Source organism: Anastrepha ludens, chromosome 6 (genome assembly GCF_028408465.1).
Source record: "Anastrepha ludens isolate Willacy chromosome 6, idAnaLude1.1, whole genome shotgun sequence".
In the NCBI taxonomy this organism is placed as follows: domain Eukaryota; kingdom Metazoa; phylum Arthropoda; class Insecta; order Diptera; family Tephritidae; genus Anastrepha; species Anastrepha ludens.
The window spans coordinates 85513422-85535222 of NC_071502.1; the positions used below are offsets into that span (position 1 = coordinate 85513422).

At 35.5% G+C, this 21801-nt stretch overlaps 3 protein-coding genes across 3 annotated transcripts in view; 1 reads left to right on the top strand and 2 right to left on the bottom strand.

The window, feature by feature from the left end:
* Window positions 1-2006, bottom strand: part of LOC128868266 (sodium-dependent serotonin transporter) — a 51034-nt gene extending 49028 nt beyond the window's left edge. The window contains exon 1 of the mRNA XM_054110144.1: window positions 1745-2006. The gene's annotated coding sequence lies outside the window, so the exon portion shown is untranslated. The remainder of the gene's footprint in view (window positions 1-1744) is intronic.
* A 534-nt stretch (window positions 2007-2540) lies between these two features.
* On the top strand, window positions 2541-21316 carry LOC128868269 (GTPase Era, mitochondrial). The gene is made up of 5 exons (XM_054110149.1): window positions 2541-2882; window positions 19845-20161; window positions 20222-20767; window positions 20841-21018; window positions 21083-21316. Exons 2-5 carry the CDS (start codon window positions 19874-19876, stop codon window positions 21259-21261), a joined length of 1191 nt encoding a protein of 396 aa, XP_053966124.1. The 5' UTR covers window positions 2541-2882; window positions 19845-19873; the 3' UTR covers window positions 21262-21316.
* Window positions 21260-21752, bottom strand: LOC128868272 (peptidyl-tRNA hydrolase 2, mitochondrial). Its single transcript, XM_054110153.1, has one exon. The coding sequence runs from the start codon at window positions 21750-21752 to the stop codon at window positions 21360-21362; it is 393 nt and encodes a 130-aa protein (XP_053966128.1). The 3' UTR covers window positions 21260-21359.
* Window positions 21753-21801: the final 49 nt, after the last annotated feature.

Consider the following 21801-nt stretch of genomic DNA (forward strand, 5'->3'; position numbering starts at 1 on the left):
GAACCGACGTTCTCTCTGTGAATTCCGAATGGTAGTCGCGCACCAACCCATTCGTCTACGGCGGCCCCAGAAGTTGAATTACATTTTTTTATTCTTTGAATGTGTTATATATTTTTTGTACCATACATTTTTTAATTATTTTGTTTGCCTTTGTGCAGAAATGGTAGACCAAACATTAAATTTGTCCTGTTTGATTTACGTAGCGATTTTTCGGAACCAACCAAAATCTCTTTATGCTCGATCATCTATTGAAATTTTTTTTTTGAATATTTATTATAAATACTTTAATTGTACATCCTTTTTTCCTTTTTTAATGCCTATTAACCTTAAAATATGTATGCCCACTTAGCCTACAAGAATCTGTTATATTCATTGGCTTAATAAATAAATCGAAATATTACTATATATGTATGTAGAAATACGTACATATATTTTAACTTCGTTCTCCTTGTTGTAAAAAGCAAATGATTGATCTTTCCAGGCATACACAATATGGTTAATTTCCCCTTCGACAATTGGAATCCATTTAAGAGATTAAAGTGAGGAGAAAATGAAAAGTGGATAAGCAACATTACTAAAAACAACTATTGTTTGACGTGCATATGGAATTTTGAATAACAAAAGAGTTGATTTTCGTCGCATGAATATTAAATAAAGCGTATTAAGCTGAGATTTATATATCAAGCGAACGAAGAAATATATTTGCGTACGCATTTTGACCACTAGGAGATACTCGTTTATAATATATTCCAACATATTAAACTACCCGATATTACAAAAACAAAAAATATAAACTTATAACACCCTGGAATCTATATCTTCGTACAAAAAACCTTTTCTGGTGACTTCATGCACTAAATAATTCTACGGTCAGTTATATTTTAATTAATTTTAGGGGTTACTGCTTTAGGATTTTTTGCACTTTTTTAAAAAGTAAAGTCTTATAGTAGTGCAATATAAACATTTTTTTTTTTATTTGCACTTTTCTGCGTTTTTGTTTTCTGTTTTTTTTTTTTGTTTTTTATTTCAACGACAAGGCATTAGTAATAAAGGAATTTAATTTCTTCTTGGAATGGTCTATCACTCATAAGATGCAATTGACAATTGCCTATATTAGACGATTTTACACGCAGGCACAAATAAATGTTGTTTTTAGTTTTTTGGAATTGTCCTCAAAGGCCTTGTTGTATAACTCTTTCTGGCCAGTGCATCTCAAATAGCCGTGAGATTCCAAAATAGGTTCCATGGCGTTCAGGCTTATTATAAAATAAATCCATTTGAATTTTGCAATATAAAATTTAATTAATTATTTTTTTATAATTTGTTCATTTCTTCTCGAATGTATGTGAAATTGTTTCTTTTTAAATATTGAAATTTTTCAAAATTTTTTATTTGAAGTCCAATGAAATTTATTTGAATCCTTTATTTTAAAATTTATGTGAAATTCTATTTTAAAATACATATTTTTTAAACATTGAAATTTTAAAAATTAGCAATTTAATCATCTATTTATTTATATTTTACTTATTTCCCCCCAAATGTATGAGAAATTGTATTTTAAGATCATTTTTTTTAATATTGAGATTTTTAAAAAATTGGGACTTAGAATTCAATGAATTTATTTATTCCTTTTTCAATTTATGTGGAATTCTATTTTAAAAAACATATATTTTTTAATAAATGGGATTTCATAATTACCGACGGTGTTTCACGGAGGCTATGGAGTAATTCTAAGTAGACTTACATTGCAACTTTTTTACTTTAAAATGTTCTCCAGAAAGTATTTTTGAACAAAATAAATTTTCACTGCTCAATTACAAACGGATTAACGATATTCTTTATCGAATAACATTTTTACAACAACAACAACGGTCAAAATAAAAAAATCCCACTATATAACTCCTATGAGGAAGAGTTCACTTTCAAATCACAATTCAAATTCTTTATACGCTTAATTTCCGTTTCGTTGTGAAGTAGAAGGTTTGGAGCGCATCGCACGGCGCTGAGAAAACTGCAAACTTTCAAATTGCTACGCGCCTTTTTATACCCAAAATATACGCACCTTCCATTCAATACGATTCCGTTCTATGCGTCGTCGTCGTCATCGTCGCCACATTTTTTTTTTTACTTCTCTACTTCTTATTCTTCTTACACTTCTACAAACCAAGTGTAAAAAAAGTAAACAGAACCAAAGAATATAACAGTTATAGTAATAGGAAAGAGATACACAGTAGCAGCAAAAACCGAGAACAACAAATAAAAGTAACCAAACATACCAGCAACCAGCAATCAAACAGTTAAGTCATTCAGTCAGTCAGTTAGTCAGTGTGTCTGCCAACTAGTTGGGCAGTAAGCCTGCTCATCTACATAGTTTAAGTGCGCAAGCTGTTGCGCCGTCTACACACTCAGACCACCCTCATCAGCAACTTCACACGTAGCTCCCCTCTTTTGCATTGCCCCTTCTGCAAGCAGGCGACAGTCAGAAGTGCTTGTGTTGCTAAAGCTGTATTGTGCATTCGAAGTTATCTATTGGTGGTGCCGTTGGACCGTTTATATCGCTTATAAACTGTATTAGCTTCAATAGGACAGCGCCACGCGCCACCCATCAGAGGCGACATGGCATCGCTGCACAAAGCGTTGGTTGTGGTGGTGGAAAGCAAACTGTTGCAATAAACTGTTGCTCTTCACGAGCGTACGCACACTTATGCACACATGTGTGACATGCGAATGTTGTACAGAGTGTTCTTGTATACCAATTTGTGGGCATGTGAGCATTTAAAAGTGAGCATACAGGATATTTTAGGTGGCGCTGCATTATCAACTTGTTGCATGAAAGTCAAACTGATTGCGAATGGTGGATTTTCAATGCCGTATTACATAATGTGAGTATGCAAATGTAAAATTACAAATCGTTTTCGAAAGATTCTAGTCTTATCGCAGATTGTCGATATTTAATCATTATTTTGAGATTTTAAAATTAGCGTTCAACTGTAATAATGAATTTCTAAGTTTTACTCTTTTGTTCAGGAATAAAAATCATATTCGAAATATACACATATATTTTTGGATCAATAATTAAACTCATTTTTCGAGTGCTATTTTTTCGTTCACTATAATAATAATGTTGTGTAATTATTTAACTAATTTTTATAATTGATCGAAAAATGTTATTTCATTTTCTGAAAATGAAAAAATATGCACAAATTTCTTCAATATTTAGAAGATTCTTATTTTTTTTCGTTCAAAGTAATCATTTTTTCGGTCTCTGCTAATCTCGGTGTCGGTCAACTCGTGAAAAAAACGACTGGTGTGCTTTATTTTTGATAGCACCACTGGTTTAATTGACTGTCCAGTTCTTCTCAAACGCATTTATTTTTACATTCCACAAAAAAAACTGTAGAGTAGTGATTTGTACTTTTTGTAAAAAACATCGCTTAGATGGGTATTGTGCCAATAAAGAAACAAATTGATTTGTCGTTTTTGCTTTTCACAGACAAAAAATGACTACTTCACCCCTCTTACAGGATGCCAAATAATAAAAATTACGTTAAATATTGCATATTTTTGCACCATATTTTTCTTATTAATTTGGTACTAATAAAACATAATAAAAATTATTCAACACTCTTAATGTAAAAGACTGAAATAGAAAATATCCATAGTACTCTAAAATGAAATGGTCAAAACTAAAGCACCCCCAATTTTCTCGCAATGACAGCTCTGGTTTGTTGTTTATTAGTTAAACTCTCTAACTAACGGTACTACGAAACTGCATATGAGTAGATGTGATTAAAAACTCCATACATTGTTCAATATTTGTTCACTAATGCATTAGAGGAAAAGCAGCAACTGTATTATGAGGTGGACATTAAGCAAAAAACACCTTCGAAATGAGAAAGGCAAATCAGCGACTATCGTTAGCGTTCGCAAATCTAATACACCTAACAACAACATTGTCAAAAATGCAACATCAATCGCACGACCGAAAATACATATGTACGCATTGGATAGTGTAATTGGGCACAATACTCTTATACCATTGTCACAAATAGGACGTAAGATATTATATGAACAAATAATAGAAAGATTTCCCACCAAATAACAGCACAATTAAGTTCAGATTACTTCAATCCCAGTTTAAAATGCAAATAAATATGTAGATATCCCCTCAAAAATCCTAGCTGCACTTGCGAAGAATAATATTCGTAATAACGGAAATCATTGTTGTTTTCTACCGCTTTCCTATCCGATCACTGAACTCGATTAAACTTGCGCGTTGATCATATGTACAAACAAATACTTACATACATATGTATATATGTATATACATACGATTTTTTTTGCAATTTGATTTCAAATTATTCCCGCAAGCAAAGTGCATACTCAAACACATTCAACGTGCACTCTCACGCAGAGTTTAAAAATTTACACCCAACAGCTCTTTCCAGCTCTTTTTCCTTTTGTGTATTCGTTTGGCACCCATGAACAGTAAAACTCACATTACTATTGTAGTTAGTACACAAACGTACATACATACTGAACTCATTGATCAGCCCTCTCTAAATATTTTTTTGGCAGTTATTATACATATTAATTCATTCCTACAGGTATATGTACTAGCTCTAATAAAACATTTCTCACTCCTCCTCTATGTGCACAAAACAGTACTCCTCCATCAATTCAACAATAACACTGCGCTCAAATATGCCAATAGAAAGCACCCAGCAATAAATTCACTGTTAGCAACATTTGTATTCCTTCAAACACACATCCAGAAGGGGAAATTCCTCCATTCTCGCATAAGTATGTAATACTATGCATGTATGTACGCATTTCAGTATATACATATGGTATATATGTATGTGTGTACATAAATTTCTTAATATATACTCAATAGTATCACAAAACAAATCGATGATCACTGTTAAAAAAGTGGAATTTATTTCGTTGTAAGAAATTTTTGGGAACTAATCGTTTCTCAAATTGAAAATCAAAATACCTACCGGACGTAGACGTAAGCAAGGTATGCCCAAACTACCGAAATGAGCGTCTCCTCCCAAAGGCAAGAAGTGTTGAAGTCGTAAACTTTCATCAAAACTGCCTGACCCAGCAGAAATGCGCGTAACCAAATCTTTTAACCACTAACAAAATTCGTTCTAACCTTTAGTTTTTCTCCAGTTTTCTCCCACTAATTTTTCTCAAACAAAATCAAAACACTATCAGCTGTCAAATACTAATTGGGTAAGCTGAATTGTACTATATGTCAGTAACGCAATTATAGCTTGATTGCCTTAGATGAATCTGGTCTGAAGGGATCACTCTGTTTGAACATAGTCTAATTAGTGAAAAGGTGGAATAAGCAGTTATAAAAAGTGAAATAACTATTTGACGTACGCTTGTTTGACCAAATGAAAATAAACAATTTGCTTATTTGTTTACGTTAACCCGTTTGTGTTTTTTTTTTTTTGTATTTGAAGTATTATTTTGAATAATCAGTCTATAACGCCACATGTTTTACTTACATATGTATGTACATCTGTACATTAGTACTGCAAAATAGAGGTAGTACTGGGAGGAGTCCATTCACTTTCAACGTTATGCGAGTAAATTAATTATTATTTTTCGTTTTGCTGTAATGCATCGTTTTCGTATGAAATGAAATACTTAATGTGTTCAACACCTATAAAACTCTTAACAATAATAAATTTTCGAAAGGGAAAAACAAATAATTTTGGTTTTAGTCGATTTTTTTTTCAAGGGTATTAAAAAATTCGAAAGAGTTCAGCCATCGAAATATACGACACTTCATCTCCGTTAATTTTTTAGCTTAGTGCTTATTTTTCGCCCTGAGTTCCTCTTTTCGATAGTGAGTCTTATCTAATGAGACTTCAAAAAGTAGATGAACCTACCTTATATCATAAGATAGTCCCAATAATATTTGAATAAAAAATAAGTGGGAACGCCATTCAACAAATACTTTTTAATTAATATATTTTCAATAATAATTTGCGTGATATCCACAACAGAGAATGCTAATTAAGTTGTTAATTTATGTTATTTAATTTTACGCCTTCTCATGACATTAACATTCTCTGGTAAAGCGCTCTTATTTGAGATTTGCAGGTGAGCAGTGCTGTTATGCATGTTATATTCCTTAGGATTTTCAAAGTCCTACAGTTGCATTAAAAAAAAAACATTTAAATTATCTGCCTAGAGCGAGCCACAAACACACAAGAAATCATAAAAATCGGCACAGAGAAGCGGATCCAGAATCCATAACCAAAATTTAAAAACAAAAATTGGTAAAGCCGTTTCTGAAACTTTGCGAAATATTTATTAGTATAAATTACATATACACACGTATGTATGTAAGTACTACATACGAGTATATGCACAAATATAAACACCACAATTTTATTGTATATATGTATGTATGTACGTATTTTGTAGTGTACATAGAGTCTTATGGCGATTACGTATTTTCCCAAAAAATGTTGCCTTTTCCTTGCCTTCTAATTTTATTTTGCGCTCGATGCTAAAATAAATGTAATCCGGCGACAAAATTCAGTGTTCAATTTTAAAAATGCCACACTCAACGACGGCAAAATAGGCACATTTTCTCCATGCCGTTGCACTCAAAATCAGCTGACTATTTAAATTAAGTAGTCAAGGAAGATACCACCGCACTTTTCACCGATGGATCCAAGATATATGCGAAAGACCTTGAAACTTCCAAATTCTTTCGCCTGGGGCGATTCAAAGACGAATGCCTTAGCACGCACGACAGACATCACTCTCATCAGGGTACCAGGGCATGGGAACATAGAAGGAAATGAGAGAGCTGAGCTAGCAAGACAGGGGGCTTCCTCTAGAGTATCCGAAGTGGTAGCAGTGGGCTGCCCCCGAAGCGTCTGCAAAAGGGAGATTTTCTTCCAATTCCAGAAGCAGGCCGTTGACGGATTGACCAACACCGCTACCTGCGAAATAACAAAGGAAGCGTGACCAGAATACAACAAGTCCAGAACTGACGAGCTGTTAAGAAAGTCAAGAACAGACATCTTCAGAATTACGTCAATAATAACCGGTCATTGGCCTTCTATGATAGATGTAGAAACTGCAATCAAGAAGATTCAAGGGAGACAGTCTTCGTCTATCTGCGTGAGTGCTCATGTCTGAGTGCTCTACAACATGAGGGACATGGAGTGTGTACCCATGTAAAATATTTGTTTTACGAGCATAAGTATGTCCTTATTTATGTTTTGGTCTGAAATTAATCTATTGAAACTTATGCAACTTATTTTTTTTTTCTATTAACAAAAATATTGCATTTTTAAAAAGTCATTGCTTGCTTATTACTTGGACCCTTTAATATGTTCGATATGATCTTAAAACTCGATGTTTAGTCGCTCTCTAGGTAACAGCAAGTCGTTATCATTAGCAGAGAATGGAACAGTAACAGTAGATGTAGCAATAGGTTCTATGCTCGGCAACAACGAATAGAACGAACAGTAAATGTATTTGTAGTTTGATTTGCCAAAAGGGCGAGTGCGTGGGGATGGCAAAAATATTATATTATAAATACTTTATAAAGAGCGCATGTGCGTGTACAAATCGCTCATTAGCTGCAAGAGTGTCATATTCAAAATGTCGAGAAAACGGCTTCAAACTTTTCAAATAATTAAATAAATAAATATTTGGAAGTAACGAAATATTTTCACCTCATGTGATACTGTTAATTTATTTCGTCATGAATTTTTGACTCAGCATAAGAGAAGAGTTTGTATCTTTCGTTAGATGTTTGGTCCAGCTCCTCCTCCAATTAGTGGTGTGCGTCTTCACATTGTTCAACAAATGGAGGGCTCGTATAGTTTTAGATTGTACAGCTCAACGCCAGAATAACACTTCCAAATTGTGGAAATTTACTTTGAAAAAAAAAAAAAAATAGAGCACTGACGGCATTATCAGTCCTTATTTCTTTCGAAAGGAAAGGAGCTGCCGTTACGGTGAATGGCGGGCGCTATCGAGCCAAGTTGACTGAATGGTCCTTAAGTGCTGACTGATTTTTTGTGTTTTTCAAAAATTAATCAGCTAAACATCGACGACATTTGGTTCCAACAATTCCAACAAGACTGCGTCACTTGCCATACAGCGCGCTTAACAACAACAACAATTTTATTGCAATATTCAAGCCTCATTGACGCCAAACGACCAGACTTATTGGAAAAGTAGGAGAAATTACACTAAACGTAGTCGCGGCTGTTAAAAAAGCACCCGATGTATGTATGCTTTTAAACCCATTTTTTAAGACTAATTTAAACGTTTCATACATGCGTCGAAAAATCTCACTCTGTTAGATTCAAGAAAAATTCATAAAATATTGAAAATCGCGTTAAAACAAAACAATTCGTGTAAAAAAATATTTGTTTTTTCTTTTTAACTCGCGTTAAATAAAATTCGTGTAAAGGGGTAACTTCTCTTTTTTAGCAAACAATTTTTGTACAATTTTCTATCACAATTAATTTGATAATTCATTTTTTATTGTTAGCTTACGTTTTCACTTTTGTCGGCAGTTCTTATAACTGCCTATGTTTTTTTTTTTAATTTTCACATGCATGGCATTCGTACATTGGTATTTCATATTTCTTAAGCATTTTTTATATTTTAGTTTTCAATATTATTTTACATGCGCATTTAATAACTTTTGCAATAAATAAATACGGCATATGGCCGCAGGAAATAAATGGTTAGGTTTTTTTGTGATTGTCAAAATGCTCACGAAAAATTATGGATAATTTCCGAAACTATGCGCTTAGATATTTTAGCACAACGCGCGCCTCGAACAGCATCATTTCAACTGTTTTTGTTGACTTTGTGAACGCTTTTATCGCTTAAATTAAAGAAAATGCATATTCATATGCCAAATTACATATGCACCTAGAAATACATACTTATTTCGTCCCTGCATATGTATGTAAAAACGGGTATGTGGGTATGAATGTGCGCCAACGTTGCTGTGACGTTGCTGGAGACAACAAACGGCATCAATTTGTGGTTTGTGGTCATTGATTCATTCATAGAAAACATTTTGTGTCAATATGTTTATGTTAGTGGGGGTGTGTATCATGCATATACCTATATATACATACACACGTAGACATAATGTATTTGTTACAAAACAATGCAATGTTTATTTACATTTTAAAAAGTCTCTTATTGTACATACAAACTCAAATATGTACGAATGTTGTAAGTACCCACCCGGCTAGCAAAATTGCCAAACATTTGTCAGCTATCCGTCAGACTTGTCGCCAAATAAATGCGAAATCTTCAAGATTCCTGGCCGATATTGATCAGCGGAAAACATGGAGAGTATAACAGGAAATTTGACAGACGTGTTGGTTGGTTGGTTAATGTGGTGATTCATCCAAAATCCAACTAGCGCTTTCGCACCATTTGGTTGCCACGTCCGCACTACCGACATGTTTAACGGTTATTTTCACTATATACATACTATATACTATATGCGGTATGTGCGGTTTAAGAATCGTTTTAGGTTGTTCACGTCTAAGCCAGACAGTTGTTCGAGACTCTCCAACAGTGGTTTGTGAGGGTTGGCATTCTTAAATAAGGCAAGGCATTCTATGGGCAGGGCAGAAAATTTCCATGGAAATGCGTTTCCTTTTTCTCTGATTGTTAACAACTGTGGCAGTGTGTGTTGTGAGGATGCCCATTTTGCGTGCCAGTTATCACCGCCGTGAGTCTCCAAGCATCCCTTCGTTTCATATTTGTCAGTATTGACGTTTGTTCGTGGTTGTAGGTGGGCCTAACTTTCTGTACATGTTGGGGAAATTCTGAATTATTTGTCCACAGGTCTGACTGATATCTGCCAGATTTCGACGCAACTGTCTAATGAAGATCTGATTTCATTCACTTTAGTTTTAGTTCATATTCAATTTAAGGAAAAAATCAATTTTATTGCAATTTAATATAATTAATTTTATATAATTATGAAATATGTACACAAAATATTTTTTTTTGTTCTAATTTAATATTATTTTATTACTCTTTTTCGTTTTAATTCCATATGCTACTTGTTCGCGCCTAATTTGTAATCTTTATAATTAGACTTTCACATATTTATAATTAGAACCTAAACATAAAAAGCCAGTGTTGTAAGAGCAAATGGATCGGGCATACGTTGCGTAAGCGCTAGACTCGAGCTCTTAAAGAAGTCGAGACGCGGGAGACCAACCAGTATGGTCAGACGAAAAATTGAAGCGGAAGCCAAAAAATCCGGCCATTCATAGAGCCTAATTAAATTCTTAGTGTCGAATGAACCAAACTTTAATTTGTTTATTGAGACCCTATGTTCCACCCATGAGCCCGCGAAAATATACATACATATATAAAAGATGAAGTCCAAAATAAACAAGACTGGCGTCATAAAAATGTTTTTGATGGCGCCATCTTTTTAATGAGTTAGTGCGTTGGAAGTTACATCCCTATCTGACTTCCAGTGAAAGCTCGGTGACATTCGGTACAGTGGAAGCGAAGTTATTGCGTCTAAAGTGTCAGTACGTTTGTGTCATCGGTACAAAAATGAGTTTCGAACAAAGGCCAATATCAAATTTTGTTTTAAAATCGGTAAAACGTTTACCGAAACATTCGAATTGATAAAAAAAGTTTATGGCGATGATTGTCTATCTCGTGCCAGAGTTCATGAATGGTTTACACGTTTCAGAGATGGTTTTGAGGACATAAATGACAGTGAAAAATCATTAATCACCGAAAACTCCATCGAAACTGTTCGTAAATTTATCAAAAATGAACCGAAATCATGGCTGAAATTCATGGAATCGGAGTTGAATATCTCCAAAACATCGATTTATCGCATTTTAATTGATCATTTGGACTTGCGAAAGGTCTGTGCATGTTTCATTCCGCACAAGTTAACTGAGAACCAAAAATTGCTCAGAACTCAACATTCGAAAGACCTCATTGAAGAGGCGAGAAAAGACGAGAACTTTCTTTACAACATTGTAACTGGTGATGAAACGTGGTGTTTGCAACATGAACCTGAAACTAAGCGTCAAAAATGCCGAATGGAAGGCCCCAGACGAGCCACCACCCAAAAACACGCGTATGGAGAAGTCAAAAATCAAGTCGATGCTCATTTGTTTTTACGATTCCAAGGGAATTGTCCCCAAGGAGTTCGTGCTCACGGGCCAAACCGTCGATGCAATTTTCTATCTTGGCGTTTTGAAGCGTTTGTTGTATCGCATTCGTCGAATTCGTCCTGAATACCACGAAGGAGGGTGCTGGCGCTTATTGCATTATAATGCACCATCTCATCGATCCACTCTTGTGACTAATTTTTTGACAAAAAATCGCATTTTAACCATAAATCACTCACCGTATGATACGGCTCCCTGTGGCTTCTACGTATTCAGAAGACTGCATTTGGCAATAAAAGGAAAACGTTTGGCGCCCGTAGAGGCCATCCAAAAGGCTTGTACCGAGATCCTGAAGAGCATTCCGGTCAATGACCTGAAACACTCTTACGAAAAGTTTTAGGTCGCTCAAAACAGTGTATCGAAGCCATAGGGGACTATTTTGAATAAATAAACTCGAAGTTATCAGAACAAAGCTCCTGTCTTTTCTATTTTTGCCCAGCCTTGTTTATCTTGGACTTCAGTGACAAAATTTTTCTAACTGGGTATATCGTGTAAATATTACTCATACGCAGTGTTTTCCAAATGTTTATTTGTTTTCATTAAGGCTTACACATGGGTAATTGACACAATTCCTGACGTTTGTATTACTTTTATCAAAAAATCGCTTGACTACAAACAAATTGTATATGCACACAAGACTAAAAGCAAAACTAAGCGGTTTTTCCCATCCAAGCAAAATAATGACTTAGTAGAATGCCACAGACATTTGTGTAGGCGCACTTCGGCCTCGGTCTCGAAAAAAGTTAAAATAAAAGTATTTCGTTAGAAGTTATAATTTTGTATTTTGGATTTCAACTTTCATTTACATAATAAAATTCAGTCTTTGCGTTTTCTATAATATATAATATAAAATAATATTTTTTTTAATAGAGACCTTAATTAAACTACAGAAATTGCTAATAGATATTCATTTAAGCGCATTTAAAGAACTAAATGACTAAAAATACATATCAAAGTGAACAATTTGTTATTTTTAATAACACAAACAAATTGACGAATAATTAAAGCTGATAACTATAATATTTTAACAAATTTTAATCGACTGCTGCACAAAGCCGGTTTTACGATGTCACTCACTGAATCAAATTGAAGACTGTTGCGTCAAAATTTTTTCGAATAACGGTCGCCCCTAGACAGGCAATAGGTCGGTTTATGTAAAAATTATCCAGTAACTTGGCAGTAACTTAATTGCCGAGAATTCTCTCTCCAAGAGAAAAATATCAAAAAAAGTATATGACATACGCACTTACTTCTCATCGTCTTTTACGTTATTTCCATCGCGGCTCAAAGTGCAATCAGGTTAAAGGAGGTTGGTCTCTGGAGGCAATCTCTCAAAGGACATGGTAGCATTTTCGGGCAGTTAACATCGTATTTCCCCGAACTTCGAACAGATCTCTCTATCCACAAACTAGAGTTTTAGGGTCATGCTAGGGCAATATTTCCAAATAGGCAGGATTAGATCGAGGGGAAAATCTGCACCGAAGCTTGCACCTCTGCCTTCACTGACGGTTCCAAGATGGAATCGGGAATCGGAGCAGGGGTTTTCTCTAAATGTTTTATCTATCTCCGTTAAACTGCCGAATACTGCTAGTGTTTTTCAAGCAAAAGTCTTTGCGATCCTGCAGGCATGCAAAATACTTCGGGAATGCGGGAACGGGGAAGATATTAACATTTTCTCCGATAGTCAAGCCGCGATCAAGGCTCTGATGACGCCATGGTGCAGAACGAAACTAGAAATCTACCGCTGTAACTTAAAAACCGCTCGGTAGATTTCAATAAAATTTATACGGCTTTTGAAAAACATAAGAAACCCGTGCCTGATCGAAGGATTTTTTTTTTCAAAAATCTCAATTTTCCTTTCGAAAATCCGAAAAATATTTCCGGAGGCCGCAATATTGTTAACTTTGAAAAAAAAAACTTTGTCTAGTCCGATTGATTTTAGATGAATCTCCACGGACTAGTGGTGATCACCGCAAGGGACTTTGCTAAATTTTGCTAAAGTCAAGTCGAAACATGATGCAATAATGCTATATTTTTATTTTTGTAAAATGAAGCAGTTGACTAGCAAAAAAAAATTATTGAAAATCGTCATTTTTTCGGGCCTCTGACTACCTCTAACCCCTTAAAGGGACGTCGGCTGTGAATAAAGTGTACAAAGCGAGTCCTAGGTCGCTTCCTTGTGGTATAACTGCTTTAATTTCGTAAAGATTGGTAGTTTCATCGTTTATTTTGACAAGAAAGTGTTAACTATTCAGGTACGATTTTAGAAGCATATAGTGATTATACGGTAGGCTCATTTTAAGCTTGCGTAATATCTAAAAATACTGCAGTACAGTATTTAATTTTTTCGAATGCTTCTCTAGTGTACACACAGTTTATCTGCTCTACATATAATGGAGTGATGTTTGCAGAAACCAAATTGGTGTATTGCTCAATTATCGGAGTAAGTCTTTTCAGAAGTAGCTTTTCAAAAAGTTTAGAAGCAATAGGCAGCAGGCTTGTTGGCCTATAGTTGGAAGCAACGTTCGGAAGTTTCTCAGATAGTATAACACTGTGGAACAAATTCAGGTTAGCAAAAATTAGGTCCATTCTGAGAGTGGCGGGTGAAAATAGAGGCGAAATTAGAAGACCCGTATCGCACCGTTTTTTTATGTTAGTTCGAATTTTTTTTTAATCGGCCTTCGAAGTTTGCCGATTTTCAGTATATTGTTTCATAAGTACCACAAAAATTTTCGAAATCAATTTTTTTTAAAATTGTAATTGTTGCACAGGTCTCTAGCAATAATTTGGCTTTTACAGATTGAAAAAATATCAATTAGTCTACGAGTTATAGCCAAAAGACCATATAAACAATTTTGCTCCGATTTCGAACTTCGAAGGCCGATTAAAAAAAAAATCGAACTAACATAAAAAACGGCGCGATACGGGTCTTTTAATTTCGCCTCTATTTTCACCCGCCACTCTCAGAATGGACCTAATTTTTGCTAACCTGAATTTGTTCCACAGTGTAATTTGAGCGACTTTCCACAGAATGGGAAAATACTCGTTTGTGATCATCGCATTAAATAATAACTATCTTTTAAAATCTTCTCGGTATAAGGTAGTATCCCGTCGCCTTTTTTATTTTGAGATCTTTGCATATTGGGAGCTTTACCTCTTTCCAAGTAAATCGTCGAATCGGGAAATCCATTTGAAATGGCACTGAAAAGCAGTATCTTTACAATCGCTTTTTGTTCCTTCCAGTAAAATACGAACCCACGTATTTTACGTGAAATGGTTCAAAAAGTGAAGAAGCGACTTGGCCGAAATCCCCGACGAAGTACTAATCAAATGGCGACAGAACTGAAAATATCTGACCATAGCATCCGCCGCATACCGAAAAGTGATCTCAAAGTCAAGCCTTACAAAAGCGAAAAGGCGCATGATCTCACACAAAAGCAGGAACAAGTCAGACTTGAGAGAGGGAAGGAGTTGCTTCGCTTGGCCGAAAGCAGTCAATATCCATTGCGTTTTCTGACGAGAAAATTTTTCAAATTAAGCAATTCGTAAACTCCCAAAACGATAGAATTTATTTGGCCAACCGTTCATATGAGAATTTGAGTCATCGATTTGCCACCAGGAGGCAGCACCCGCCACAGGTAATGGTTTGGGCCGCTTTAACCGCAGATGAGTGCTCACCCATCATTTTCATCGAGCCTGGCGTCAAGTTAAATGCGAAATATTATCGGGCAAGTATTTTGGAGGTTACTTTGAAATCGTGGGCAGACAAACATTTCGGTGGCAGACTAAGGACATTTCAACAGGACTCGGCACCGTCTCACAAAGCTCGAGTGAACCAAGAATGGCTAAACAAACAACGTTTCGAACTTCATAACGTCGACACAATGGCTCTCAAATTCATCAGACGTGAATCCGATGGATTATTCTCTTTAGGCCATTTTAGAGAGCAGAGTGAGAGAGCAGAAAAAGCCATTGTTCGCGAGTGGGCCAAATTACAGTATCGGACAAAACATTTACAACTGCAATGCAGCCTTCAATTTATTTTTTGTCATAATGTCATTCTTCACTCAATTGCATTTCAATTTCACGCTATGGATACTAGAGCATCTGAGTAATATTTTCCAAAAAATCTTTTCAAGATCCTTTCCTTTTTGTAGCTGTATTTAAAAAAAAATTTAATTATCTTGCAACTATGAGCGACAAAACAATTGCAACCTTGTGAGCTTAGCTATATAACGGTAAAAATGCTTGAGCTTGGTTTTGTTTTCTAACTGTTCTGAGTTTAGTTTAATCGTGTCAATTTGTGAACATCAGTTTTGTGCAGAATTTATGGCGATAACACAATTTTTTTTGTAAAGTTGAGTTAAATGAAGTAATGGCTCGAAATAAGTTCGGTGAAGTATTACGCGCGCGTGTTGTAGATGAATATAACAAAGGAATGACCCAGAAAGATATATCCATAAAATATAATATTCATAAGTCAGCAATTTCTCGAATTATTGCGAGCTTTATAAAAAACAAAACTATCGCGGTGGTGCATCGAGGAGGCCGACCAAGAAAAACGGATGAAAGAACTGACAAACTGATAGCGAGAGAGGTAAAAAAATATCCATTTAGAAGTGCCCCCAATTGGCAAAGGAGCTTGGGTTACCAATCAGCTCAAAAACTGCCAGTCGTCGCCTGGCTGAAGCTGATTTACGGACGTACCGACCAGCAAAGAAGCCGCTTATTAGTAAGCGTAACCAACAAAAACGATTGCAGTTCACAAGGGATCACATAGATTGGCCATTAAGCAAGTGGAAAGCTGTTCTTTTCAGCGACGAATCCAAATTTAATTTGGTCGGAAGTGATGGCGTATCCTACGTTCGACGCCCACGTAACAAGCGTCTTCAAAAATCATACTGTGTAAAGACTGTTAAGCATAGTGCTTACATTATGGTCTGGGGATGCTTTTCTGCTGCTGGTTTGGGACCACTCCATCGTATTATGGGCATAATGGACCAGTACGTTTACAGGGACATTATGGAATCGGTAATGCTGCCACATGCTGAGTGGGAAATGCCCTTGAAGTGGGTCTTCCACCAGGATAATGACCCGAAGCATACGGCGAAGGTCCTGAAAGCATGGTTCCAGAGGAATAAAGTGGACATAATGGAGTGGCCCCCACAATACCCAGATCTTAACCCCATAGAAAACCTATGGGAAATAGTAAAAAAGAAAATTGATCGGACTAATGTGGCAAATACTGACCAATTTTTCCAAAGAGTCCTGGAGGCGTGGAGAAATATACCACAAACGATAGTTGACAATTTGATAGCCTCAATTCCGAGACGATGCTGAGCCGTTACTCAGAGCAATGGTTTTGCCACGAAATACTAAGTTCAATAAAAATAGTTTACTCATTTCCTTTAGTTGCAATTGTTTTGTCTTATTAGATACAGGTGTTGGACACATTTGATTTTTAAATTTAAGATATGAACTGTTGAATTTGAATAAATTTGTTTTATTTACGTAAATCAACATCTTTTATTACAAATAAAGTGAAATTAACAGGTTCCAACCAAATAAGGGCTGAGCAATCGAAAGTTTTCATTGCCCACATTTTAGTTGCAAATGTTTCGTCCGATACTGTACCTGCAAATCACATTCGGGCAACGCAACGCAATTCTGGACCGTCTCATGGCCATAGTCAAGGCAAAAGGTGGTTATATCGAGCAAAAGTCAATTGATTGTTAATTTTGTGTTATTTTCACACATTTTTTACTTTTCATTAAATAGATGTAAATTTCCAAACTAAATTTATGGCCTTCTTAATTGGTTACTCTTCGAGTGCCGGACCCTGTAGAGCAGCTGACGTTTTTGGACATACGCCCTTCACTGCTGTTTGGTAAAGTTCTATCGGAAAATTTAAAATTTTTGCAAATTTTGCGTCGTATGTCAATCATATTTGTCACTTGTGAACTAAACAGCTGCAGTAGACAAACAAACAAACAATCGAGCGCGTAAAGTTCAAAATAAATACTTCCATCACTCGAAATCATTTGTCAAAAAGTTATTCAAAAACAAAATTGGATGATTAATTTTGTGCCAACTTATATATTATTATTATTTGAATTTTCAAAACAAGACGATATTGAGTCTTGACTATTGGCTTCATTATTGTTACAATTAATCATGTTATTATTATTATTATATTATAATTAATCAATAATGTTTTAAATTACCTCTCAATGTACTTACTTAGATAACCACAAAACCACGTCATTCGGGTTGCGTTATTATCAGATGTCTGTGTGGTAAAACACACAGCTACAATTATGACAGTGACCAAGGATTTTTGTGACGCCTATACGATGGTGGTCACGAATTTAGCATTCTATGCCAACACAACCTTCTCTCTAATTTTTCTTTCGTAACAAACTAAATGATTACTAACACTGTAAATGCCCTTAAGTGCAAACACGACGCCACAGAACGACGTGGAGACAAGAAGAAAACGACTTGCATTACTAATAATTTAATTGTGACTCTTGCCAAGAGGAATCCTTCGAAGTCATCAAAGACCAGAACTGTAAGGCGTCGATTTTACAAGATGAACCTACCGGGCAGAGTAGCTCGTAAAGTTCCTCTGTTGAAACAAGTAAATTTAAGGAACAGGAAAAATATTGCACACGAGCACATGGTGGGGAGAGAATATGAAAAAATGGTATAACATGCTTTAGGGAGATGAAAAAAAAATATTTATTTGGAAATGATGCTGGGGGAAATGCCAGAAATCCTAAATGACAAGAGTTCTGACCACGGTTCACAAAAAAAAAAACATTCAAGCGTGGTGCCGAGAGCATAATGATTTGGGAATGCTTCTCTTGGCATGGAATATGACCTATTCGCCGCATAACCAAAAAAAAATAAGGGCAAATTTATTTACAAGGACGCACTTCAACAAGTGATGCTACCATTTGCTGAGAAGACTATGCCACTTTGGTGGCCTCTTGTAGAAATTTGCCGAATAAAAAGATCAACCGGGCTCGATGAAGTAAATTAGAGAGTTAGTTTATTGCACAGTTTTCTTATTCATAAGTAACGTACAATTATATACATATGTATTGAGGTACTTCAATACTTCTTACATATTAATAGAAACATTCTTGGAAAGTATGAAAATAACTTGGAAAAAGCAGATAGAAAGAGAATGGGAGAATAAGCTGATACAACAAACAGTAAGCGACTTAAACATTAGCACGCTTACCCCTTTTTATGCGAGATAATAAACCAAAACACTCCTCAATGTTAGGACGTTAATGATTTTTACAAAATAATGTTAAAGTTATGGATTGGTCAAGCCAGTCACCCGACTCAAAACCTTTGGGGGGATTAAAAGAAGCGAATCGGTAAAGAAACATGCAAAAATAAGAAAGAATAATGGCTAAAAATCAAATAATTATAGTATTCCACTCCCACTGAAACCTGGTGTAGGATTATCAATTCTATGCCAATTTGAGTACAAAAAGTCATCGACAATCATGGTAGATACAGTGATTATCGATTAAACTTCGATAATGTAAACAATATTTTTAATAAAATCAGTAAGCTCTTTCTGTATCATAGATACGATATTCTATTTCGTAACTATTTTTCTTTGCGCCGCTGTAAGATCTCAGTACCACTTTTGTAGAACGATCTATCTTTTGCCTCAAAATATGCCTCAGTTTCAGCGATAACCTCTTCGTTCGAGCGAAATTTCTTAACGGCGAGCAGTGGTCTGCGAACAACAGTAGTCGCTGGCAACCAAATCTGGCGAATACGGCCAGAAGCCAAATTACGAAACTTAACTTTTACTTGTACAATACTTTTTCCCATCAAGAAGTAGTGTAAAATTAAAACACGATATTGGTTTTGATCCATTGTTTTAAAAATAACAAAAGTAGCGGCACTCTTACCACAATAACCCACGAACTAATGAATAGAATACCCTAAAATTTTAGCAGCTGTCCTTTTAAGGTTAGTACTAACGGAAAAAGAGGTGAATGCAATGTGTTAGGCCCGGGACTTTTCAGCCCATGTGTTATAATGCCCTTTTGTACAAAGGCGCCGATGTAGCAAAATGCCTTAATATACTATAGGTAAGGACAAAATATTACATCACGAGTACTTGTTTCTAAACATTGGAAGAAGAGTTGTTAACTGTTACTGGAGAATTTAATGAGGAAGAATTTTTAAACTAAATACGTTTTTCTTATATGAAGACTGTCATTTACTTAAGTTTATCTACGTTTCTACGGTTATTATTAAATTAAATACATACTTTTTTGATTATATTGTAATTTTAAATAATTATTTATAATGTGAAAAGTCGCATTTATTTCTGTTTATAACATTGTTTAAATATTCTACAAGTACATCCGTTTATTAAAGTACATTTTTTACAACCCTGATACATAGCATAGAAGCTCATTAAATTACGTTCTTAGCGAAGTTCATTAAATTACGTTCTTAGCAAAGAGCGTATATTCATCAATTTCATACTCAAAACGAGATTCAGCTGTTTATTTTTCTTTGACGTTTTTGACAGTATAATTAATATAATTCACGTTCTCTGAGTACCTTCAGATAAGGCATACTAAACGTTCTCTGGTAACATGGAAGTATTGTTGAGTAATTTAGCGGCAGTATCGAAGTATTCCTTTAAATATAATAAAATCAATACAATATGGGCAACAAATGTACGCAATTACTGCTTGGCTGCAGTTCATGGTAATTCGGACGTTGCGAAATCCTCTGCCATTCCGACAACTTCAACAGCGCGTGAAAGCAATGCACAGAAAGTACAACATAAACAACGTACCCAGAATTCCTTGCATGTAGCGGTAATCGGTGTTCCAAATGTAGGCAAGAGTACCTTCATTAATAATTTGATAAACCACCGGGTGAGTGCTGAGGTATCAGAATGCCATTTGGTTTTTATAATAGCTGTTTCTTGCTTTTAGGTTTGTCCTACTTCCTCGAAGGTGCACACAACACGAAAGGCAAGTAAGGCCATTTACACAACCGGACAAACACAATTGGTGTTCTACGATACACCGGGTTTAGTGACACCGCATGAGGTCAAGCGTCATCATCTCGAGCAAAGTTTCAAATCTGCCTACAGACACGCAATTCAACACGCAGATATTATCGCTTGTATGCACGATGTCTCCAATTCGTGGACGCGTAACGCTTTACATACCACTGTGTTGGAAACGTTGAAGGAGTATAAGCATTTGCCAAGTTTTTTAATTTTGAACAAGATCGATGCACTGAAATCGAAACGAGTATTACTTGAATTGATACGTGTCTTAACGAACGATACTCTTGGAAGCACACAATCTTATTGGAATCGTAAACTAAAAGTACAGTCCAAGAAAACTCAAGACAAAAATACGAGTCGGCCAGCAGTTAAAGAAGAAAAGAAAGAAAATGATGTGAGTTGGACTAATTTTCAGGAGGTATTTCTCGTTTCCTCCATCACCGGTAGCGGACTTAATACAATACAAGTAAGTCTTCGAGGTTCGAGTTTATAGATCACATATTATGTAATATACTCTGATTTGTTACCATTATTTTTAGGATTATCTAATAAAACTTGCTAAAGACCGTGAATGGGAGTACTCGAAAGGAACGTTTACTGATATGGAACCAGAGATGTTGATAGTAGAAAGTGTGCGCGCTAGATTATTGGATTATTTGCCACAAGAAATACCTTATAATTTGCAGAGTGCAATCGAATATTACTCCGAAGAAAATGGTAACCCATATAACCAGTCCCAATAATGACATTCAAACATAGTCATTCTTCTTTTGCTCATCAGGTACCATATACGCATCAGTAGAAGTAACTTGCCCCTCACCTCGTATTGAACGTTTGATCTGTGGTGAATCCAACGGTAAATTGAAGCAAATTACCGAACGGGTAACATCCGATTTAGTTGAAACTTTTGGGAAGCCAATCTCTTTAACCATTACAACAAAAATCAAGAAAATCTCTTAAAAAGCTGTCCACGCAATATTGTTTCCAATTTCCTTAAAATAAGTAAAATATTTAAGCGAGTCGTTTTATTTATTCGCTAAACTAAGGGCCAACTAAAGCTATAGTAATTTTAAATCGGCGACCAATTTGTTAACATTGTTTTCGATGTCTGGACCAATGCCAAGAACTGTAACTGTTCCAGTCTCTAACTGCGTACGGCCTGCATCTCTAACCAGTACTGCCACCAACCCAGCGTCTTTTGCGCGGCTTTTCAAATGCATGATCTCCTCTAACGTGTCCACGCGTAATACAATTTTCGGTTGACCCAAAATTGACCAACTTTCTGTCAATTTTTGTTTTTCTCTGCTTATTTGGGACTGCTGGTAACATAGAACAGCTGCATGTGCACACTGGGCTGCAGTTTTCCCTTTAGACATCTTCAGATCACCCCGTACCACTAACACCAGCTTAGTACGTGGCGCTGCAACCGCGCTGATAATTTGTTTGAGCATAATTTACTCACTTAAAACTTACTTAATAACACAGTATAAAAGGTTTTCT